The 24,398-nt window shown below is 42.3% G+C and overlaps 2 protein-coding genes and 2 non-coding genes across 8 annotated transcripts in view; all 4 read left to right on the top strand.

Moving 5' to 3' along the window:
• The window catches only part of CHD8 (chromodomain helicase DNA binding protein 8), a 57,469-nt gene extending 44,769 nt beyond the window's left edge, over nucleotides 1-12,700 (top strand). For 4 of the 5 annotated variants that reach the window (XM_029237845.1, XM_029237843.1, XM_029237844.1 and 1 more), the window contains 15 exons: nucleotides 33-189; nucleotides 277-366; nucleotides 827-930; nucleotides 2,063-2,192; nucleotides 3,355-3,430; nucleotides 3,889-3,943; nucleotides 4,118-4,325; nucleotides 4,744-4,952; nucleotides 5,046-5,765; nucleotides 5,984-6,135; nucleotides 6,414-6,716; nucleotides 7,786-7,899; nucleotides 8,087-8,266; nucleotides 8,667-8,783; nucleotides 11,284-12,261. In XM_029237845.1, coding sequence (XP_029093678.1) covers nucleotides 33-189; nucleotides 277-366; nucleotides 827-930; nucleotides 2,063-2,192; nucleotides 3,355-3,430; nucleotides 3,889-3,943; nucleotides 4,118-4,325; nucleotides 4,744-4,952; nucleotides 5,046-5,765; nucleotides 5,984-6,135; nucleotides 6,414-6,716; nucleotides 7,786-7,899; nucleotides 8,087-8,266; nucleotides 8,667-8,783; nucleotides 11,284-11,850 — 3,182 coding nt within the window. In that variant the 3' untranslated portion in view covers nucleotides 11,851-12,261. Of the gene's footprint in view, nucleotides 1-32; nucleotides 190-276; nucleotides 367-826; nucleotides 931-2,062; nucleotides 2,193-3,354; nucleotides 3,431-3,888; nucleotides 3,944-4,117; nucleotides 4,326-4,743; nucleotides 4,953-5,045; nucleotides 5,766-5,983; nucleotides 6,136-6,413; nucleotides 6,717-7,785; nucleotides 7,900-8,086; nucleotides 8,267-8,666; nucleotides 8,784-11,283 lie in introns of all 5 variants that reach the window. The other variant, XM_029237846.1, reaches the window with a different exon arrangement.
• On the top strand, nucleotides 2,870-2,979 carry LOC114905409. The gene has a single exon (XR_003796235.1). It is a non-coding gene; the product is annotated as a small nucleolar RNA U6-53/MBII-28 (small nucleolar RNA).
• On the top strand, nucleotides 7,249-7,358 carry LOC114905410. The gene has a single exon (XR_003796236.1). It is a non-coding gene; the product is annotated as a small nucleolar RNA U6-53/MBII-28 (small nucleolar RNA).
• Nucleotides 12,701-13,185: 485 nt separating the features above from the next.
• The window catches only part of SUPT16H (SPT16 homolog, facilitates chromatin remodeling subunit), a 33,584-nt gene continuing 22,371 nt past the window's right edge, over nucleotides 13,186-24,398 (top strand). Inside the window, exon 1 of the mRNA XM_029238660.1 lies at nucleotides 13,186-13,591. Coding sequence (XP_029094493.1) covers nucleotides 13,526-13,591 — 66 coding nt within the window. The 5' untranslated portion in view covers nucleotides 13,186-13,525. The remainder of the gene's footprint in view (nucleotides 13,592-24,398) is intronic.

Below are 24,398 nucleotides of genomic sequence, written 5' to 3'. Positions count from 1 at the left end.
AATCCAAGTCTTCGATGTATCCCCTTTCCCAGGTCTGTCTATCCCTGTGCCCCGTGGACGCAAGGGGAAAAAAGTAAAGTCACAAAGCACTTTTGATATCCATAAGGCAGATTGGATCCGGAAATATAACCCTGATACTCTGTTCCAAGATGAGAGTTATAAGAAGCACTTGAAACATCAGTGTAACAAGTAAGGATGGAATTAACATACTAAAGCATTTTCCACCTCAAGCTTTCTACATTATTATTGAGCCAGTTCTTTCTCTATCCCTTCTAGGGTCCTGTTGCGGGTACGAATGCTATACTATCTGAGACAGGAGGTTATTGGAGACCAGGCAGAGAAGGTGTTAGGGGGTGCTATTGCCAGGTAAAGTTATGCTGTATTTTTCTTTATGCCATGGCTTATTCCAGAAAAGATTGGTGTACTTATTTCATTCTAAACTATTTTGGGGATACCTGATAATTAAGATCTGTATATCAGGTCTTCAGTCCTGTACAGTCGGCCTTTTGTATCCATGGGTTTTGCATCCTTTTGATCCATGGTTAGTTGGATCCATGGATATGAAGGGCCAACTGTATTCATCGTACGACACCATTTTATATAAGGGGCTTGAACATCCATGGATTTTGGTATCTGGGGGGACTCCTGGAACCAATCCCCTGTGGATACTGAGGGACAGCTGTTCTTGATACCAGTGGAAGGAAATAGGCAGATGTATGACCATTTAAATTAATAGATAAAAGAAGATACCTGTAATAATCTTCCCAAGGATTGTCTCCTTTAATTTCCTGCATTGCTATGCTGACTCTGCCTCTTATACCTTTAGTGAGATTGACATATGGTTCCCAGTAGTGGATCAGCTGGAGGTTCCAACAACATGGTGGGACAGTGAGGCTGATAAGTCCCTGCTCATTGGAGTCTTTAAGCATGGTAGGTATCTGCTGTTCTTTTCCCATTGTAGATTTATGTCCACAGATGGGATATTTAGCAAAATGCTCATGACCAATAATTATGTTTGAATGGGAAACTAGTCCTTAAATATCCAGAGCCATTAGTTCCTATGAATAAATGTTTAAGAAAGACCAGATGGATAGTTAAATCCCAAGGTAGGGAGTCTCCCATTTGTTCTCTAATCACTGTTACCAATCTGTATGTAGTGGTATCTAAGTTAAGCTTCCACAATCCGGGGAAATAATGCATGTCCACTCTTGTTAATAATAACCATGTTTAAATTGTATCACTTTCCTGTGGCTTGCTGAAAGTGTTCTTCTTGTATAACATCTTATTTGTCTAAATATTCAGCGGTTACTCTCACATAGTTGTGAACAACCATGCTTGAGTAAAACAAAAATAGAGTATAAAAAGGGAGAAAACTCCCTTTTCAGTCTTGCCTAATAACAAATTCCAGGCATTAAAAGCAGTAAGTGCTAACTTCCAGCCTAGTGACTTGGAATATCATTTCTTTTTTAATATACTTTCACATTTACTTCTATAAAATAAAAGTAGTGGCACTTAATTCACGTTTTTGACATGTTTAATTGGATAGGAAAAACTGTGAGCATTTGTAGTCTTAGATTTACTTGTAAGACACAGAGGCTTTAGAAGAGTCCAAACATCCTGAAGTGTGTTCATCATTCATCAAACATTCAGAGTGCCTGTTTGTTTGCAGGTGCAGATCTCTTATCCTTTATTTGAAAATGTGTGACCTAGTTCTAAATCATTTAAACTTTTAAAATTTCCTCACTTATGTATTGATAGTAAGAATGATGATAAAATATTACCCGTTAAATGGCTAAGTAAATCTATTACCATTCTCTATAAACACCGATTAAATTCCTGTTTTCAGTAACTAGTGATAAAACTCCTTGTGACTCTAAATTGCTGTAGAAATGTTAAATATCGTACTATAACCCAACAGCTATCCAAGTTAAAATTTTCACTATATTTTGCATTATGATACCAAAGTAGCCCACATTGTTATTGCAGCAGCATACGAAGCTTACTTACATAAAGGCAAAATGAATCTCTGATTTTCTTCAAATTATGGCTCTTTTTCTTCTAGGCTATGAAAAATATAATACTATGAGGGCAGACCCAGCCTTGTGCTTCCTGGAAAAGGCTGGCCGACCAGATGACAAAGCCATTGCAGCAGAACATCGAGTGTTGGATAATTTTTCTGACATAGTGGAAGGGTAAGCATTAGTGTTTAGTTCTCTTAAAGCTCTGTGTCCACCCTATGAAGGGTATTTGTTGCTTGTACTAAGATAACATAACTCTAGCCTTGACTGAACCCATTCAGATTCTTTTTTTTTTTTTTTTTTTTTGGCGGTATGTGGGCCTCTCACTGTTGTGGCCTCTCCCGTTGCGGAGCACAGGCTCCGGACGCGCAGGCTCAGCGGCCATGGCTCACGGGCCCAGCCGCTCCGCGGCATGTGGGATCTTCCCGGACCGGGGCACGAACCCGTGTCCCCTGCATCGGCAGGCGGACTCTCAACCACTGCGCCACCAGGGAAGCCCCATTCGGATTCTTAATGGTGGTTATACTCATGAATGATAAACTCTTAACAAATAGTGAGACCAGCAGAAAGGTCTCCATAAACTGGCCTAAAACCATACATTGCAGTCTGATGCAACTAAGGATGAAAATTAATGTTATTCCCAAATGGCTTATTTGACGTTCTATTCAGTTTTCTTTGCAATGCTTTTCTGTACAGCCGTAGTAGCTGAGAAGATAACTGGTTCTCTTGAAAGGTAGTAGTCATGCAGCAATCCCATGCCACTTATATGATAGAGCCTCAGGAAATTTTAGCCCTGGTTTATCTCCCAGTGGCGGCTGACACATAAAGGTGTTACTCTGCCTGGATACATGCCTCGATGATGAGTTGCCATGCTAATACTGAGCCACCAGGTAGGGCATTGTTGCCCTGGTTTGGGTGCCAATGAGTTTAACAAAACTTCTCACGTGGAGACCTGAGGGGCATGTGAAATAGTTGGCTTCGCTCATGAATACCGTCCCAGTCCTTTGTGATTGAGAGATTTCTCTTTGATGATCACAACCTCAGTTTGCCTAGTATAGGACCCTCAAAGGAAATTGGATTGTTTATTTATTGCAAATCATTTATTATATCATCCTTCTACTCAATAGAGCAAAGTATCAATAGTAAAAATAAGCAAGCATAGACCATTCAAATGAAGTAATAAAAGTAAATACTAGTTGGGAGGGAGGGGGAAAATGGGTTAAACAATAAAAAGAGCTAGTAAGAGAAAGGAAATTGCTGGTCAAAGTGTTTCTTTTAAAGTCAAACAATTTAGAACTGAACTTTGTCATTTTCTCATGCCTCTGGATGATTTTAGGGTTGACTTTGATAAAGATTGTGAAGATCCTGAATATAAACCACTCCAGGGTCCCCCAAAGGATCAAGATGATGAGGTGAGGAATTCTCATTTGAGTCCAGCTTTTCTCTATTACTAAATAGTATTCTCCTATTCCCTGAATCATGAAGTATATTGATTAATTTATAATACAAAATGGAAAGACCATCTGAGACTATAAAGTATTAATGGAAAGGATTTTAACACCAGCTGGGGGAGATCAGGTATGGCTTTGTGGAGGAGGTGGGACCCAAGCTGGACAATGAAGTATATTATTTGACTACTTGATTCCTGAGTCCCACTGTCTTCAAGCCTTTGATAAGGACTGACTTTTCAGGTTTTATTTTCATATTCTCTTAGTTGGTTGCTTCCAATTTTCTGTGAGAGTTCCTTTCATGAGAAAATTTTCTGGATCCCATGGTGCCATAGAAAGACACACACGAGAAAGTGATTTCAGAGTGCCAATTTTACCCCCTTTTCCTCCCCTCTCCATCCTGTGGGGTGGATCTTCTCTAGGGTGATCCCTTGATGATGATGGATGAGGAGATCTCAGTTATAGATGGAGATGAAGGTAAACTTCTAAGTCAACTAGTATAATTTTGTGTGGGGTGGTGGGGTTGGGGGACTGACTGAATTCTGTCCTTTCCTGGGATACCAGAGAGCTTTGCCTTTGGGTGGGTTGAAATACCAGTTATCTCTACTACCTTTCCTGTACTTCCTGTTTATTCTACTTTGCTGCCCACAGCCCAGGTGACCCAACAGCCAGGCCATCTATTCTGGCCTCCAGGCTCTGCTTTGACAGCTAGGCTTCGGCGCCTAGTAACAGCCTATCAGCGCAGCTACAAGAGAGAACAGATGAAGATAGAGGCTGCAGAACGTGGGGATCGGAGAAGGCGGCGTTGTGAGGCAGCCTTCAAGCTAAAAGAAATTGCACGGCGGGAGAAACAGCAACGGTAAAATATGGCTGGGAATTTGAACTGAGCTGTAAGCTTGTCTTCAGCTATGGGCCCTATATTGAAAAGCATCTTAGGAAGGATTATTTGGAATTCCCTAAGAGGGACCATCTTTTTTGTCTTTGTTACACCTCTACGACATAAAACCACACTTAATCATAACTCCCAGGAAGATCTCATATGTAGGCATCCTCATTGAGTTGTTTGCATCATTTTCCCCCTTAGCTTGCTAATTCTTAAATTCTTACATGTTACAGAGTACCTCTTCCTACCTCTTCTGCTGTCTTCGGGGGCTTTTTTTTTTTTTTTTTTTGCCCCAACTATCATTTTTTGTGCATTCAGATATTCTAAGCCATACTAAGAAGTAACCATTCCCTGTGTTCTGATCACTGTTGCCTGATTCCTCTTCCCTTTGTAGATGGACAAGGCGTGAACAAACTGATTTCTATCGAGTAGTTTCTACCTTTGGTGTGGAGTATGACCCCGATACCATGCAGTTCCATTGGGATCGATTCCGCACTTTTGCCCGACTGGACAAAAAAACAGATGAAAGCCTTACCAAGTATTTCCATGGCTTTGTGGCCATGTGCCGCCAAGTGTGCCGCCTTCCCCCAGCAGCTGGAGATGGTAAGCAAGACTGAAGCGTCTTGGGTGAGTGGGGATGGACTGTGACAGAACCAACTCTTGGTTCATTTCTTCTTCCACCCTTATCTCTTGCAGAACCCCCAGACCCTAATCTGTTCATTGAGCCCATCACTGAGGAGAGGGCCTCACGGACTCTCTACCGTATTGAATTGCTTCGGCGCTTACGGGAACAAGTTTTATGCCACCCTCTTTTGGAAGATCGGCTGGCATTATGTCAGCCTCCAGGTCCTGAATTGCCTAAATGGTGGGAGCCCGTTCGGCATGATGGGGAGCTTCTACGAGGGGCAGCCCGCCATGGGGTGAGCCAAACAGACTGCAACATCATGCAGGACCCAGACTTCTCTTTTCTGGCTGCCCGTATGAATTATATGCAGAACCATCAGGCAGGAGCACCCGCTCCATCCCTATCACGCTGCTCTACTCCACTGCTACACCAGCAGTATACCTCGCGCACTGCCTCACCACTGCCCCTGCGCCCAGATGCTCCTGTTGAAAAGCCACCTGAGGAGACAGCTGCCCAGGTCCCCAGTCTGGAGAGTCTGACTTTAAAGCTAGAGCATGAGGTGGTGGCCAGGAGCCGACCAACCCCACAAGACTATGAGATGCGAGTAGCCCCCTCTGATACTACCCCTCTGGTTTCCCGGAGTGTTCCACCAGTCAAACTGGAGGATGAGGATGATTCAGACTCTGAGCTGGACTTGAGCAAGCTGTCACCATCATCCTCTTCTTCCTCATCCTCATCCAGCTCCAGCTCCAGCACTGATGAGAGTGAGGACGAGAAGGAAGAGAAGCTAAGTGAGTGCATGTGACAGGCTGTTGGCCCTCTTCCCCATTCCCCCCCCACTGCTCTTTCCCTTCTTTTCTAAATGCATCCTCTGAGATTCAGATTTTGATTTGATAGAATATCGAAGGAGATCTGTTATTCTTAGGGCCTTTATTTAAAGCCCATGTAATACCATTCCTATATAACTTTATTCTTCCACCTTTGCTCACACATTCTGTATGCTCTCTAGCCGCTGACCGGTCCCGCTCAAAGCTCTATGATGAAGAAAGTCTCCTGTCCCTCCCTATGTCCCAAGATGGATTCGCAAATGAAGATGGAGAACAAATGACCCCTGAGCTGCTGCTGCTACAAGAAAGACAAAGAGCTTCTGAGTGGCCCAAGGTAACAGCCTCATTCCTGGACATGTCGAGTCTAAAAATACAGTGTGACATATACAGAGAACAAGGAATAATAGATGGTTCTGGGTTTCTTTGATTGTGTTTAGTGCTACATGTCTTTTTCGTGAAACTCTTCCCAGTTGACTTTGGGATCTGATACTCCTACCTCCCTCCTGTCTGACTTATGATTTTTAATTAACCTGATAATGATGGAACTATTTTTTGTCACAGGATCGCATAGCTAGTACTCAGGCCCTAACTGATTTCTTTTTCCCCACTCAGGATCGTGTCCTGATAAACCGCATTGACCTCGTCTGCCAGGCCGTACTCTCAGGGAAGTGGCCTTCTAGCCGCCGGAGCCAAGAAATGGTAACAGGAGGAATTTTGGGGTCAGGCAACCACTTGCTAGACAGTCCCTCATTGACTCCAGGAGAATATGGTGACTCTCCGGTCCCCACACCACGAAGTAGCAGCGCAGCTTCCATGGCAGAGGAGGAAGTGTCCGCCGTCACCACAGCGGCAGCTCAGTTCACCAAACTTCGCCGAGGCATGGATGAGAAGGAGTTTACAGTTCAGATCAAAGATGTAAGCTGAGCATCTAGGCACTGGGAAGTGAGGAAGGAGTCTGTAATTCTTGCTGACTAGCTGTCTGAACATAATACTAAGCTCGTTTGGTCCACTGACTTTAAAAATGAGAGGAGAAGAAAAAAGCGCTCACAAAGATCCATTTAGGAAAAGTCACTGCACTAAAGGAAGGGATCTTATCTTGACTTGTATCTCCTGAGGACTAGATTAAAAGAAACCATATCTTTAAAAGAAATTTAATTGACACAAGGGTTCTTTTGATTGGCTCATTTCTGGAGCCTAGAAACCTAGTTTTTAAAAATTGAAATCAAACTGTGGAAAAGCTATTAAAGTGATGCCCAAGTATTATGGGCCTTACTAAGTTAAAAATAAAAAGGAATCATTCCTACTGAAATTAAATCAGTATTGTTTTATGGATGGAAAATTTTATTTTTCCTGATGCTCTTCCCTAATGAACCCTAGCAGCTGGTCATTAAGTACTCAATAAGAAAATTTTTTGAAATTAGTATGTGACAGGAATATCAGGATTTTGCCCCTGTGATGAGTTGCCATGCTAATACTGAGACACCAGGTAGGGGATCTTTTCCCTGCATTGGGTGTTGTTGAGATAAATTCTACTTCTCTTAAATCTACCTGAGGGGCACTAGGTCAAGAAATGAAATCTAAGGAAAAAATGATATGTCTTCTTGTATTTCTAATTTCTACCCATTAGTCAATGGCCTTTCTTCTCACCATCATTGAACCAGAGGATGACTCTTACCCTAAGTCCCCCTAAACTTGATTTTTATTTTAAAAACATGCCATATAGGGCTTCCCTCGTGGCGCAGGGGTTGGGAGTCCGCCTGCGGATGCAGGGGACGCGGGTTCATGCCCCGGTCTGGGAAGATCCCACATGCCGCGGAGCGGCTGGGCCCGTGAGACATGGCCGCTGAGCCTGCGCGTCCGGACCCTGTGCTCCGTGGCGGGGGAGGCAGCGACAGTGAGAGGCCGGCGTACCGCAAAAAAACAAAAAACAAACAAAAAAAAAACATGCCATATGATGTCTTGGGTGGGTGGGTTGTCTTCCTAGGAGGAAGGATTGAAGTTAACATTCCAGAAGCACAAGTTGATGGCTAATGGAGTAATGGGAGATGGACATCCTCTTTTTCATAAGAAGAAAGGGAACAGAAAGAAGCTAGTTGAGGTAAGTGGTAGAGAAAGTCTTTAATATGATGATTAGATAAAATATTTTTGTTCCCAGTAATTGATGAAGGCAGTTGGGATTGAGGGAGTAGAAGATACTATTTTATGGCTACCATTGGCTTTGCTCCCCCTCCCTCCCTACCCAAAAGAAGAGTATGTGCTCATGGGGGTGGATTCTGGGTTTGCAGCTGGAGGTGGAGTGCATGGAAGAGCCTAATCACCTTGATGTGGACCTGGAGACCCGGATCCCTGTCATCAATAAGGTGGATGGGACTTTGCTGGTGGGTGAGGATGCCCCTCGCCGGGCTGAACTGGAGATGTGGTTACAGGGTCATCCAGAGTTCGCTGTCGATCCCCGATTTCTAGCGGTGAGTGGCAGTTCCATGCAGCAAGATTTAAAGTCATTCCCTTGGTATTTAAGCTGTGTGAGAGGGAGGAAGCATGCCATATATTATGTCATTGTTTCTCCATCGGCAAAATAAGAGTAATTGTACTTAGTCTTCCTACTTCACAGAGTTGTTGTGAGGATCCAAATAATGTTACAGTACTTGTTAAACTAAATGCTAGGCAAATATTTACCATTGAACTATTACATAATGACCTAATTTTTTTGGAGAAGTCTGCTTCATGGCAGTTTTCCAGTAGGACTAATATTTAATTTATCCACACAATAAGCATTTATGGTCAAAGTAGACACTAGTACCTTAATGATTACTCCAGAGAAGATTTTTTTATTCCTTTAGGATAACTGCAGCTTTTCTATTGCAGTATATGGAGGATCGCAGAAAACAGAAGTGGCAGAGATGTAAAAAAAATAATAAGGCAGAATTGAACTGTTTGGGAATGGAACCAGTACAGACAGCTAACTCTAGGAATGGAAAAAGGGTGAGTGAGATTTGAGGTATTACCACTCTGTTCCCACACTAGATATGACTAGAGAAATTATTTAATGTTATTTATCTTTCTTCCAGCGTATGTTTGAGAAAATTTATCTTCAGTTCACAAAGAAAGAAACCATAGTATTTTTACTGGTATTTTTACAGTCCTGTGGCATCGTCATCTCTAGAACAGCATAAAATTCTAAAAGCTAACTTTAGCACTTGAGGCATGTTAAAATGTAAGAATTAGTGGGTTTCCCTGGTGGCGCAGTGGTTGAGAGTCCACCTGCCGATGCAGGAGACACGGGTTCGTGCCCCGCTCCGGGAAGATCCCACATGCCGCAGAGCGGCTGGGCCCGTGAGCCATGGCCGCTGAGCCTGTGCGTCCGGAGCCTGTGCTCCACAACGGGAGAGGCCACAACAGTGAGAGGCCCGCGTACCGCAAAAAAAAAAAAAAAAAAGAATTATTAACGTGTTAGAAAATTCAAGGCCTTATCCTGCTGTTCTACTGACTAGGGGATTTTAGGCAGATCCTTTAACTTTTTCAATTTGCATATCCTGAAAAGTTGAGGGGTTTGAAGCAGATAATCTCTTAAAAGTTTTATGATTCTATATATTTTAGAAGTGATTTGGGGAATTCCCTGGCGGTCCAGCGGTTAGGACTCTGCGCTTTCACTGCTGAGGGCCCGGGTTCAATCCCTGGTTGGGGAACCTGCAAGCCATGCAATGCAGCCAGAAAAAAAAAGCAGTGATTTGGGACCTACTAAAGAAAACAGTCATGGGGTTTCCCAACATAGAAGAGGTTGAGAACCACTAATAATATGCCAGTAATGGAAAAAGACAGGAAATCATGTTTTATAGTTTATAATAACAATTTTGGTCATGAGTTAATTCCATTATTTTCAGATGTACTTATACTTTTATCGTGGTTATAGATTTGGTGGATTAAGAACCCATAATCTTTTCCATCAAAATATAACTGCAAAAGTTTCTCTTGGCTCTGTTTGCCTTACTTTGGACAATAGTCGTATTGTTTAAATATAAACATATATAAATCATGGTTTGGTTTGGTAAGCATTTAAAATGGATTAGCACTTTGTCTACTCACTTTATCTAATCATTCCCATTTGATCTTTTATATATATCTTTATATGTATGTGATATATACATAAAACCACATGGTTTATCTTTTAACAAAATTCATTTCCAAATGAAAAATATGTCTTTTGCATTCAACAAATTCTGAGAACATTATTTTGCACATAATATATATTTATTTGTGAGGTGAATTTATAAGGCTTATTTATTATTTTTATATTGGTGAAAGTGGTTTCATATAAATATCGTTACCATGGAAGAGTGTTTTAATTTACGCTCTTAGCCTCCATGGAACCAAGGGTGTAATACACAGAATGGCTGATACGGGAGGCTGATGGCGAGGAGACTGATACCTTCTCTGTCTTGAATTTAACATTATAGAGCAGCCTGTAAGGAAGGCTTTTCCTCCAGGATTACCTATTTTTACCTCAAGTACTTTTGCACTTCTTTACAGTCAGCTGATAACTCTTAAGAAAAAAGGTCATAGGAAATCACAGAAAATTATAATGTGATTAGTACAGAATTCTTGCTGCAGAATTAATGGCGTATCTAGCACTATATCATTACCGGACCCTACAGTGATTTGGTGCTGTTATAGTGACATTTTAAAGCCTAAACAAATAGAGTTTTGAGATGTTTGTTTTCTCCAGGTCAGAAAGGTCAGGCTTAGATTGGGCCAGTCCAGAGACACAGGTACTAATTGTCTGAGTTTGTTGCCAGTTTACCCAGTACTGTACTTAGGTCTAGCAAAGTAATAAGTTCCAGCTTCAGAGAACTTAAACAAAATTTACAGTGAGACCATCTAGATGAAGCAATTTAAAATTCAGCAGATATGTAAGTTTTTGTATCAATGTGGAAAAAAACGTATTTTAGTAAATTTGCTAAGGAGCTACCCCATAATCTTTTTGGTGTTCCAGACATCCAGAATCGTAATCTGGTCTATCTTGAGTTTACCCCACTCTGACGCAATAATGAAGGATAGTATTGTAAATGTCAATACTGTCATGCTGTACTTCACATGGTAAGATCATGTGAACAGCCTGCCATCAGTAAAGCATACTGTGCAAGTGCTGATTCATTCACTGTCGTACTCAGGCCGCTCATTTACAAAGGTGAATAATTTTGAAATGGTTGGCCCGAGTAAAGGTACAGTGTAGTCATGGAAAAAAATCAAAGCTCTGGTTCACATGAGTGTCAGTGTAAAATCCTTGCTCTTGGCTTCAGCATTATATTGCTTCAACCAGCTACATCCTGCTTTTCCTCTTCCCCATTACCATCAAGCCTCATCTGACTAGTTTTGCCCCTGCTAAAGATAGATTCAGTGAAAAAGCATTTGTATGCTAGGACTCTGTTGACTTTTGGTTTTTTTCCTTCCTTTCTTTTTACTATCTTCTGTTGCTTCCTCCCAGGGTCATCATGCTGAAACAGTGTTCAACCGGGTTTTGCCAGGGCCTATTGCACCGGACAGCAGCAAGAAGCGGGCCCGTAGGATGCGACCAGACCTTTCTAAGATGATGGCCCTGATGCAGGGTGGAGGCACTGGGTCCCTGTCTCTGCATAATACCTTCCAACACAGCAGTAGTGGCCTGCAGTCTGTGTCATCTCTGGGTCACAGCAGTGCCACTTCTGCGTCTTTGCCTTTTATGCCGTTTGTGATGGGTGGTGCAGCATCATCCCCTCATGTAGACTCCAGCACCATGCTTCATCACCACCACCACCACCCCCACCCCCACCATCACCACCATCACCATCCAGGCCTGAGAGCCACTGGCTACCCTTCTTCACCAGCCACTACCACCTCTGGTACTGCCTTGAGGTTGCCACCACTGCAACCTGAGGAGGATGAGGACGATGAGGATGAAGATGATGATGATGATTTATCTCAGGGCTATGACAGCTCAGAAAGGGACTTCTCACTCATTGATGATCCTATGATGCCAGCCAACTCAGACTCCAGCGAAGATGGTGATGACTGAAGCCCCATCATGGTCCCCATCGCTTGGGTGGCTGCTGTATTTTCATTTACTCTGGCCCTTGGACTGTGGAAAAGTGGGAGGGGCAGGGGAGATGTGGGGAAACCCAGGACTCCAGGAGGTGAAAAGGAAAAAGAAAACTTGTACCTGATTGCTTCCAAATTTGAGAGGATTGGCTGGGCAGGGGAACTCCTAAAACAATACATGACTACTTCCTCGTTTCTGGGGAAGGAAAGGAGACTAGAGCAGCTGATGTGCTCACCCCTCCCTAGACACCTCCATTAACCACAGACTATGTAGCGCTGGCACTAGCCTCCGGCAGAGCCTGTTCCTGACCGAACTGTGGATACAGCTGGAGGGTCAGGGACTGTTACCTTCCTTCCCCTTGGCATTAATAAATTTAAGTTAATCCTTTCCCACTCTTCCCTTGTTCTATATTTGCTCAAACCCAATATATTAATTTTAAGATTTGATGTTCACAATGGGTAATTTCAACATCATTTTCCTAAAGTTCATTACTGTTCATGCCGAGTTACCTTGGATAGGGCAGACAAGTCATTCGTACTCCATCAAAGGGTTTATATAAGCTTAGGCTCTCCACCTTACCAAAGGCAAGGAAACGATCTAAGCTAAATGGCAGGCAAAATGTTCCAGATTCAAACTCCAAGTTCTTAGATGAAAAGGAAGAATTTCGTCAAGACCCACGTACATTTTGTCTCGAATTAAATAACGGTGCTTTGGGGAAGCCTAAGAATGGTGTCACTTCTTGAACTGCGGCAAGGGGGCTGGCTAACTGGAAGGACGTGGTCACGACTTGGCGGGGGGTGCATTCTATAAATTCCCTCAAGCCATTTGTTTCCTTTGACCCTTCCCCTATGACCCTAGCGCTCAAATGAAGCCTGGGCATTTAATTTCCCTTTCTATGGCGAAGCCCTTGCCCCGTAGCGCCGGCCCTAGTTTAGTCTTACGGGCAGGGTGGGCTCGTCTCCCGGGTTTGAGCTCTCTGTCCGCCCGGAGCCCCTGACCCAGCGTCCTGGCACCGAGGATCCTTCCAGCCCTGAAGCAGCAGAGGCTTTTACTTCCGCACCTTTTCTAGGACAGGAACGGACCGAGTTACGCTGCAGTCTTTCCACTCCTACCCCACGCCAGACCCTGCTCTTTCCGCTTCCCCTTCCTTTGGGTGGGGCCACTGCACCCGCGCGCGGTAGCTTGTGTGGGGCGGGGCCGGCACGTCAGGACTCCCGCCTCCTTCTCAGTGCCCACCGGCAGTCGCCGCTGCCGCCGCCGCCTCGGCAAGGAATCCGAGCGCCTGGAAACCGCGGCCTGGCAGAGAGTAAGGGCGGGTGCAGGGGGTCACGTGATGACGTCGACTCTCGTGCGGCTGTTGCTAAATTGACAAAACCCCGCGAAAATCTGAACTCTTTTTGCGTTACATATTTTGTTGCTTTCCAGACTCTTTTCCATCCTCTCCTCCCCCTAACCTCCGTAGGAAGGATTTAAGAGAAAAAAAAAATAAAAGAATCCCAAGCGCTGCTGGGACCCGGAAGCGGAAAGGGCATCTTTGAGGTCGATACTTCCGGGTCACTGGGAGAGTGCGGGATTCCAGGGCCGAGAGAGGGTGGCTGAGCCGGGACCTCGCGTGATTCTCGGAACCCGAGGAGGAGCGGCGTCTGTGGCTATGGCTGTAACTCTGGACAAAGACGCTTATTACCGGCGAGTGAAGAGACTGTACAGCAATTGGAGGGTGAGATAGATCCCGTAATTTTCCCTAGGGAGCCCCCTTTGCCATCCCATAATAACCCCGTTTCTCGGCGCCTTTTTTCCCCTTTCCGTCGGGAATTCCCGGGTTCAGTGTCGCGCCGCTTTAGTTGCTCCAGGATCATTCACCGCAGGCGGCTCTGAGCGCCGCCCAGTAACAGGGAATCCCCCCGGCAATCACCCTGCCCTGCGGCCACCACCATCTTCCCTGCGTGCCAGCCCCCGTCATGCATAACAACCACCTCTCGTAGTTTCTTCCCGCCCTAGGAGAGGCATCATCGTCCTTCCCTCCCACTCCGTGATCAAGTCTTGCTGCCCCCTCCTGCAGTGTTCGCACACACCCACGCACTCGCTCTGTCCTCCCAGAACCACAGTGTTGCGCCCCAGGTCCCGCCAGAATTACAACCATTTCGTCAAGGATGGATGGAGGGTCCAAGAAAATGTGAACCGGGCTCTTGGCGTTTATCGTTTGCGGGGCTGTTGCTGGAGTTAAAAAAAGAAATACTGCTCACGCGCAACCGCCTCATGTTCTAGGCCCTGCTGTGGGCAACACAGAAACCTAACGCTGAAAACCTGCAGGCTTTAGTTAATGCAAAAAACAATGTGTTGCCTAAAACCTCATTAGTTTTCATCCTTGGTTGAGTATCCGGGGCACGTGTTCAGAAAAAGAGCTGTTGCAGTACCCAGTCTTTTAGGGATTGGGCATTTTTGCTGCTTGAAAAAGTCCCCAGTTAACGATTTTATTTTTATGCTGGTAAGTTATCAATTCAAACATTTGATTGCATCCTGTGGTGCATTCTGAGCTAACTAGGTTAAGTCTGGCTTCTGAACTCTGTCATTCAGGGAAGATAAAACTAATGAAGACTTTCAAATCTGAAAAGCGTCCTGACAAAAATGATCAGTTCTGATTTCAGCATTGTAAACTGCCTTTCAAACTGATCTTCTAAAAACTAAGCTATTAAAATTGGTCATTTCCCTACCATTCATATTAAAGGTACCCGTGCATGTTTCATCTTTTGAGCATAAATGCATTAGATAATTGAAAATAAAATGGGTTCTTTGCATTTTATGAGAAGCAAAAATAAGGACTCTATGCTAGGCTAAAGCCAAACATAAATTTTATTTTAAAATTTTTTATTGGTTAATTTCTACCAGATGTTTTTACAGTTTCTCTCACTGTCACATTTTAAAGTTTGAATGTGACCCGTATTAGAAAAACTCTTTCTAAATGCCCAGATATTTCCTAAAGTACTATTGTACAAGTAATAATCAAAAGCCCTCTCTTCCACCCATAGACCCCAAAATTACACACCTTTGCTGTGGTGGTTCCTTCTAGTCCCAGTGACTCAGAGTTTATCAAATTATCCTCTCTAGACCATGTATGGAAGCTAAGATTAATTTAGAGCTCAAAGGTCCTCTACATGATAAGTGAATGCAAAGCATGAAACTAGGAAAAGCTTGAGGCCTGGAGACAGATTGGCAAACTTAATGTCAAATGACAGTTTTTAAATCCATGAAAGTTATTGGCCCCCATTTTTTTGTTTGCTTCTCAAAAATCATTAAAATTTATCTTGGCCCTCCTGTCATTTGAAAGGAGCATGTTAGACTTTAATAAGATCTTGGTGTTACAAAGTTACAAGCCAAATCAATACAAAAATGTACTCATTAGCAAAATTTGTGGTGTATCATTATGAAAAATCTTATTTAAAAAGACTTTCTGCTTTTTTATAACTAAATTTTAACAACTATGCCTAGAACCCACTGTAGAATTTCTTTATGCATTGTCGTTCCAGGTTGCAGTACTTTGATTCTGATCTGCTTAACCAAAGATCATAGTTTTCTGGGATAAGTTCTGGTTGCTTATCCTCTTAGCTGCAGCAGGAAAATAGTGAAATGTACAGGTGCAAGCTATGTTTGTTTTTCTACACTATTTTTTTTTTTGAATAAGAAAACTGGCATTGAAATGAGAATAACTTGAAGTTAACTATATAAATTCCAAGCCTTATGTTGTCAGCTCCCATCTGCAAAGAAAAATCTGTTATGACAAAAATTAACTAAAAGATTAGTTTGGGCTCCACACCCACTTTTAATTATTATTTATTTATTTGACTGCTTTGGGTTTTTGTTGCTGCGTGCAGGCGTTCTCTAGTTGCGGGAAGGGGGAGCTACTCGTGGTTGCGGTGCAAGGGCTTCTCATTGCAGTGGCTTCTCTTGTTGCAGAGCGCAGGCTCTAGGCGTGCAGGCTTCAGTAGTTGTGGCGCACAGGCTTAGTTGCTCCGTGGCATGTGGGATCTTCCCGGATCAGGGCTCGAACCCGTGTCCCCTGCATTGGCAGGCGGGTTGTTAACCACTGCGCCACCAGCAGAGTCCCCACACCCACTTTTAAGTTTTAGATACCCTTAAGCATTAATCTCTCAGAACTGTGTGGGTGCTTGTGGTAGCTCCAACGCTCTTCAACTACCTAGGGTTTTAGAGCACCAAAAGGCTACCAATCTTTTTTTTTTCTTTTTCTTTTTTTAAAAAAGAGTAGGAGCTAATGTGTTTCCTAATCTCATCTATGCAAGTTGAGTTTGGCTAAAGTACATTTTGTGAGGCTATTGTAACTAAGATGTATCTCTTAATCACAATTTTCATAACTTACATCCCCCAAACAGTTGCAGTATCACACATTTCTGTTTGAGTAGAAATTTCTAAAGCATTAAACGTTATACCTGAGTAAATAGTGTCATTTTAAGGATAAGAAAATGGGCTCAGCCAGAAATGAAACAGGAGACCTCCATAGTGACTAAAACTTATTATTTGTGACTCTTTCTGGATGTTTGAGTCTAGTCTAGTCCTGCCTCTCATTTTTTTTAAATTAATTAATTAAATTTATTTTGGGCTGCGATGGGTCTTCCTTGCCTCCCGCGTGCTTTCTCTAGTTGCGGCGAGCGGGGGCTACTCTTCGTTGTGGTGCCCGGGCTTCTCATTGCAGTGGCTTCTCTTGTTGCGGAGCATGGGCTTTAGGCGCGCAGGCTTCAGTAGTTGTGGCTTGGGCTCTAGAGCGCAGGCTCAGTAGTTGGGATGCACGGGCTTAGTTGCTCCGCGGCATGTGGGATCTGCCCGGACCAGGGCTTGAACCCTTGTCCACTGCATTGGCAGGAGGATTCTTAACCACTGCGCCACCAGGGAAGCCCGCCTGTCATTTTTTTAAATGAGAACTGCTCCGAGCGGAAAGGGTTTGCAGCACCTGTCTGTTCTGCTTTAGAGAACCCCAGGTGATGGTATTGGATCATGAGCGTCAGCTGGGAGCTTCTCCTCTGTCTTCTTATACTTACAGGGTCCATATTCATGGCTTCCCAGCCTTTTCATGATTGTGATTGTTTTTAACCAAGTGATAGAATTACTACTGCATAGGGTACAAGGGGGGTAGGTTACCCACCATCCTGGGGTCCCAGCTGCTTTGAGAGCTGAGGGAATACTGTAGCCATGCACACCTGTAACTCATTTGAGACCTACCTATTAGGACATCCTGCTGTGTGTGTGAACCTTGACTTCAGTCATCTGCCTTTTAACCCAAAAGAGTTCCTAAAAAATCAGAATAGCAGCTGTTTTCAAAAGGAATGCTGATCCATTGCATTCATTCATATGGTGCTGCACTACTGGTCAGGACTGAGGAGTGAGTGGCTCCAGCCTCAAAAAGGAAGTTTGTGCCTGTGGAGAGAAGACTAATAACCTATAGTGTCAGTGTTTCTCTTGAGTGGCGATTTCTGGCTCTTTGCTGATTTTTGTTGTGGACAAGTTTCTTGTTCTGGATTGCTCTCTAAGACTAGGCAGTAATCATTTGTGGCTTAGGAAGGTTCTTTAAAATATGGGCAATTTCCATACTACCTTCAACAGGTAACGGCTTGCTTCTACCCATCTCAGTTCATTATGGCTCATTTATCTCTGGCGTGAGCTAGAGAAAGGTTTCTTGAGTGAAGTTTCTTGGTTTCTTGAGTGAAGAGGAAGGCTAGATGGAAGTAAATGCCTGGGCAGGTTAGGATTCATTTATTCTTGCTTACTCAAATTTTTATTTATTTTTTATCACTGTTACCAAGTGCAGTGCCTGGCATGTAGTAGGCACTCAGTGAATGATGGTAACTTGATTTCTGAACTCTCATGCATTCCTTTCTTGGTTTGAAGAGATTTTTATAGAGACTGTACTCAGGGTGATCATAAGTCCTGCCTTTCCTGAAACTGTTCACCTGTTGTACATATGTAATTAATGGCATACTTTTTTATTCTCAAAATCGTCTCAGTTTGGGTGATGAATTAGATCGGTGTCTTAGCTATAACTAGAGACTTCAAAAATGTTTCGTGTTTTAATACAGTACCCCTTTGGTTCAAAGGAAGATAGTTGTTTCTCTGCTGCAGTATTTCCCCAACTTTTTATCATTCCAATACCACCTTCACAATTTTTGCCAATTCCTTACCACTTACATTATTTACCTTGCACTTTAAAAAATCGGTTTTAATCAAGTAATACATACATAGGTTTTCTTTTTTTGGGGGGGGTGCGGGTACACGGGCCTCTCACTGCTGTGGCCTCTCCCATTGCAGAGCACAGGCTCCGGACGCACAGGCCCAGCGGCCATGGCTTACGGGCCCAGCCGCTCCACGGCATGTGGGATTTTTCCGGACCGGGGCACAAACCCGTGTCCCCTGCATCGGCAGGTGGACTCTCAACCACTGCGCCACCAGGGAAGCCCCATACATAGGTTTTAAAAAACCAAATAGTTCTAACAGCCTTAACAAAAAACAGTCACCTGCCCCAGAAGCACCCACTTTCCAGTTCTTCACTTTCTTTCATATTTTGAAGTAATATCTATATACTGCTATTTCTTGATTTATCAGTTGTAGATATTAACTTTTGTTTTGATAGATTAGGATTGAAATTTAACTGTCCTATACCATCATATTCATTCCAGCTTCCCTACCTCCTGACACTTCCTGTAAATTTTCTTCTTGACACAGTTATGAAAAATTTCAACATACAGAAAGGTAAAAGAAATTTCCAGTAAGAACCCATGTACCCCCACCTAGTTTACACAATTAATATTTTATCATACTTGCTTTATCATATATCCATCCCTCTTGATAAGTTTTTTTCCCCAAAAAGTTTTAGTAAACTCAGTCAGTTTACATTGTTATGCTCATGCAGCTATTTTCGCTGCTGGGCGAAGCAGTAGAATACAATTAATTACCTTTCCTTTTCTCTGCAGTTTTTCATTTTTCATGGCATTAATGATTACTTCAATTTCTCTCCTCTTTTAAATGTCTCTAGCCCTAATTTTTTTCCTGCAGATCTGTCATAATTTCATCAATTTTTATTCTAAAATTTTCACACTCATCAGATATTTTATTCTGTGTTTGTTTTTTAAATACCGCCAACACCCACCCACCCACCCACTCAGCCTTACATTATTCTGCTCTATCTGTACGGGTTGCTCTCTAGGCCTGTTGAAACTTGGAACTTTCCAGTGTCCCCTGTATCCTACAGTCCATGTCTTGATTTTTTTTTCCTTTGTTTTGTTAGAGCATTTCTCTAAGAGCTTCTTAGGAAAGAATACAGAGAATAGATGTTTCTTGAGCCCTTATGTGTCTTAAAAAGTTTTATTCTGTCTCCACTTTTGGTTAATAATATAGTTCAGTGGGTATAAAATTCAAGATTGAAAATCTCTGAGAGTTCTGCCCAGAATTTTGAAGCTATTTGTCAGCCTTCAAGCTTTCAGTCTTACATTTGAGAAGAAGGCTGATGTGATTCTATTTCCTGTTCCAATATATGTGGCCTATTGTTCTCTGTAAAACATCTCTTTATTCCTTGTGTTTTGAAATTTCACTGCCCTGGTATGAGTCTTTCCCCCCCACCCCCTTTGCATTGAGTTGGGAAGTGGGGGGCCATTTTAGTCTCAAGACTCACATCCGTCAGTGCTGGAATTTTGCATTCATTGATCATTTTCTCCCCGTTTCCTCAGTGATCTGGTTTATTTTCCCCCTGAAATTCCGATTTAGTAAGGTTTAGACCTTTTGGCTTAAATTTATTATCTTTCCATTTCATTTCCTGTCTCTTTATCTTCTACTTCCAGATACTGTTTCTTAACTTTATTTTACCACTTTTTATTGAATTTTTTTTTTCTAAGTTCTTTTTTGTCCCCTATTCTTTTCTCGTTTCATGGATGTACTATATTTATTTCTCTTATAGGGGATGTTTTATTTGATTTTTATTTTCTGTCCTCGGCCGTGCCTGTTTCCTCTGGATTTCTTTGCTTTCTCTTTTACATGAAGGACACTTCACAAAAATCAAAATGAGGCTTGGCTACCCATTTGTATTAAGAATAAGGTAATAAGAAACTGGTGGGAAGCTCTGCATGAATAGGGTCTCTCAACTAGTAGAGAGGGGTTACGATAGAGTGAATAGGTTAGCTTGTTCCATGGAGAACCCCCAGATACTGACAGTATCTGAAGTATTTTCTCTGAATTCAGTGATGCTCAAAGAAAAGTCCTCTGATTCTTGTCTTTGGGGCAGTTGTTGTCATTCAGAAAACAGATTTTCATTTAGTTCCTCAGCATTTAGTACTTGCCTTCTGCTGGGCCTAGTATCTAGAGCCTTTTTGAGCTCCTTTCTCCAGAGAATAAATTAAGTCTCTTTGAGGAAGGATTAGGAGTCGTCTCGGAGCTTCCGAGAACTGGGGACTTAAGCTTGCTGACCAGACCTTCTGTTCTTAGCTCTGAACTTATCCGTGTTCAATATGTCCCTTTCCCCTTCTCTAATACTTGGTGCCTCCCGAGCCCTGAGCCCATTAGGGCTCTATGAGATACGCACACTTAACATCAATATCTTCTGGCTGAGAATGCTTGTCAGGCACTTAGTCATTTGCCACTCTCTGTCGTCTTTTCATCTTCCAAAAAATTCTTTAACCTTAATACATCCAGAGAACATACTTTATATCACTGTAAGTGGACAATTGTGTCACTTACCAAAAAATAAAAAATTGCTGTTAAAAAATAAAGATAATGTAAGCACAACTGATATTATTAAATTGTAATTTTTTTTAGGTTATATTTTTAAAGGTTATATTATTCCATTTATAGTTATAAAAGATCGGCTGTATTCCCTGTGCTATACAATATGTCCTTATAGTTTGTTTATTTTATACATAGTAGTTTGCACGTCTTAACCGCTTACCCCTATTTTGTCCCTCCCCACTGGTAACCACTAGTTTGTTTTCAATATCTGTGAGTCTGTTTCGTTATAGTCACTAGTTTATTTTTTAGCTTTCGCATATGTTATATCATACAGTATTTTTATTTCTCTGAATTTTTCCCCTAAGCATAATACCTTCTAAGTCCATCCACGTTGCTGGAGATGGAAAAATTTCATTCTTTTTTATGGCTGAGTGAAATATTCCTGTGTGTGTCTGTGTGTGTGTGTGTTTGTGTACACGTATGCCCCACATCTTTATCCATTCATCCGTTGATGGACACTTAGGTTGCTTCCATATCATGGCTATTGTAAATAATGCTGCAGTGGACACTGGGGTGCATATATCTTTTTGGCTGCGTTGGGTCTTTGTTGCTGTGCGCGGGCTTTCTCTAGTTGAGGCGAGCGGGGGCTACTCTTTATTTCGGTGCCTGGGCTTCTCATTGCGGTGGCTTCTCTCGTTGCAGAGCACGGACTCTGGGCGCATGGGCTTCAGTAGTTGTAGTGCGCGGGCTTAGTTGCTCCGCGGCATGTGGGATCTTCCCAGACGGGGAATTGAACCTGTGTCCCCTGCACTGGCAGGCGGATTCTTAACCACTGCACCACCCCATATATGCCTACTGGGTAAGGGCTCACTCTGAAGCCAGACTGCCTGGGCTTGAATCCATGACCGCACCACTTATCGTGACCCAACCTCTCTGTGCTCCAGTCTCCTCCATCTTCACATCTATAAGTGTTGCTGTGAGAATTAAATGAGCTAATGTGTATAAGGTACTTAGAATAGTGCCTAGCCCACAGTAACTACTGTGTTTCCCATTATTATTAAAGACTGAAATGCAGAAGAAACACAGGCAGAACACTGTTTGACATAAATCATAGCAATACTTTTTTTGGATCTGTCTCCTAAAGTAAAGGAAATAAAAGCAAAAATAAACAAATGAGGTCTTGATTTGGGGTTTTGAATGTGATGATGCATACTACAGCTAAAGTTTTATTGTAGATTACATACAGAAAGTGCTTTCTCAGTAAATACTGTTCCCATTTGAAACACCTGTTTCAGCAACACTTGAGTGTTAAGTGGACCAGACAGACTGGAAAGTGGCAGGCTTTGGAGGCAGAAAGGGTTTGGTGGATGTTGAGAGTCTGCACACCAGGGGTCACTGCTGCAAAATGGTTCATCTAGAAAGTCCAGATTTGACAGGGGCTCAAGTCTGAGTCCTAAAGACCTCCCCAGCAGAAGAGGTCACATGGGAATCTGGAGTCGGTTAAGCAGCAGAGTTGAGCCCCAGCTGCCTCTAACAGCCAGCACCTGGAGCTGACTGTAGGCCTGGCCCTGGGGCGGTGGCTGCCAGCCTTGTGGCTTCTCTTTCTTTTTGCCAGCCCCCCACCCCCACTCCAGTATTTTAGAACAAATTCCAGACACAAGTTAATCTGAAAATATTTTAGTATTATATATAACTTTATTATAACGTTACTTTGGTAACTTATCATGTAAGTTTTACAAGCAGATTATTAAAAATCTCCCACAGTTTCAGAAGACTGTTTGCAGATGTAACCTGTATAAGGCATTTGTACTCCTCATAAGGTTTGAAAATACAAAGTAGTGCCCCAGATTTTGCTGTGAAAATGTTTGGCTTTACTGTAATCCTTTTCATTGAATCACATTGTAAGAGAAATTTTATTTAAATTTGTTATCTTCAGATATTCTGCTGTTATTTATTTTTTCTGATGTTAGAGCCCACTGGTGTTTGTAAAGAATCAAGAATGAAATGGTCAAAGCACATGGGTTCTGAGAGAAATTAGGATTCATCCTCTTACCTTTTTGATGGGCAGTGGAAAACCAGGCATTTTATATTCATTGAAATCCTGGAGATTTTGATGGATTTGTTTCCCCTATCTTCATAAAAAAGCTGACTACGTGGGTCTTTTTTTCCTCTCTCCCTATTTTCAATTATATTGAGATCCCTTTATATGGTTTTCCCATATTATTAATGATTAAGTTACATAATTATATTATATATATATTTTTGGCTGCGTTGGGTCTTCGTTGCTGTGTGTGGGCTTTCTCTAGTTGCCATGAGCGGGGGCTGCTCTTCGTTGTGGTGCGCAGGCTTCTCATTGCGGTGGCTTCTCTTGTTGTGGAGCATGGGCTCTAGGTGCGCGGCTTCAGTGGTTGTGGCGCACGGGCTTAGCTGCTCTATGGCATGTGGGATCTTCCCAGACCAGGGATCGAACCCGTGTGCCCTGCATTGGCAGGCAGATTCTTAACCACTGCCACCAGGGAAGTCCCTCTTCTTATACTTCTAAAAAATTTATTACTGTGTATTTTGAATTTTCGTACGTGTTTTTTTTGCTAAGAAATTTTGACTCAACCAAGATTTCAAGTATCAAAAAATACTAAAAGGGACTTTTTGGTTAGTTTCAGTGGTGTTTTTTGTAGACAGATGTTTAGGAAATATATGTCAGTAGCCAGAACACGTAAGCATTAAATATAAGGGAATACGTGTTGCTAATTTTGGGAGGTTATCAAGGTACTAGTAATTCTAGTGCCACAAAATCCCATAGTTGGAATGCATGTAGCAATATTTGGGGGAGGAGAGAATATTTGATGCCAGAGTTAGTGTTAATATATGTTGTAGGAATCATAACACAGTGGTTCTCAAACTCTTTGATATCAGGACCCCTTTACATTCTTAAATTATTCAGGTCCCCACAAAGCATTTCTTTGTATGGGTTGTATCAAGTACCTAAAGAAATTTAGTTTCAAACATACATGAAGCTGGAAAAGGGAGAAATTTTAATAACCTTTTCAGATAATTATGGATATTCTTTGTTATTACTACACTAAAAGTCTGGAAGTGGTAATCTCTTGAAAGTTAGTTGTAATGTGGAATCTAAAACCACAGCAGTGAACTTTTCATACTCAAGTTATGGGTCTGTCTTGCACCTTTGATCCTTTACCCATGGATGATTTTGTAACAAGCGTTGCTTATTTGGAAAATATTGGTTCCCTCAGTTGTACAGATCTGATAAATGTACACATTTCATTTTATGATATTGGAGAATCGTGTATGTTAATATCACCACCGATATCAGAAAAGTCTTAAGTAAGTAGAGAAGCTGTCAAGTTCACAATGGTGGGTACAAGTTTGTCAACATTTTGATTTTTGCTTGAAAACTTGAATTTCATCATTGACAGCATGTTTGTCATTTGTTTTCCTTGAAGTGATAGGCTCACTTAATTCATTTTCAAGAAAATGTATGCCAGGTGCCCAACTCTGTTTAAATGGCTAGTTCAGTTTGTTACTCAAGTAATTATACAAGTGCTTTTCCTTGAGACAACCATCATACTTCAGTTTGCACACAGAAGTGCTTTGTGTGTACTTCCCATTTCTTTACACAGAATATTAAAAAGACATATACTCAAGGGTTAGGATTTCATAATATTAATCATTTTTACTGTGTCAAGGACATTTTTTAGTGAAACTGGATTTGTTTCCTATGAGTGTGTGATAGTGAAGAACATAGTTTGGTGCCACCGCCTTGGTGCTGGAACAAATGGTTATCTGCA

This window comes from Monodon monoceros, unplaced genomic scaffold (genome assembly GCF_005190385.1).
Source record: "Monodon monoceros isolate NGI ecotype Baffin Bay Population unplaced genomic scaffold, NGI_Narwhal_1 Super_Scaffold_21, whole genome shotgun sequence".
NCBI classification, from domain to species: Eukaryota; Metazoa; Chordata; class Mammalia; order Artiodactyla; family Monodontidae; genus Monodon; species Monodon monoceros.
The sequence above is the reverse complement of the archived record's forward strand: the minus strand, read 5'-3'. Positions and strand labels throughout refer to the sequence as shown.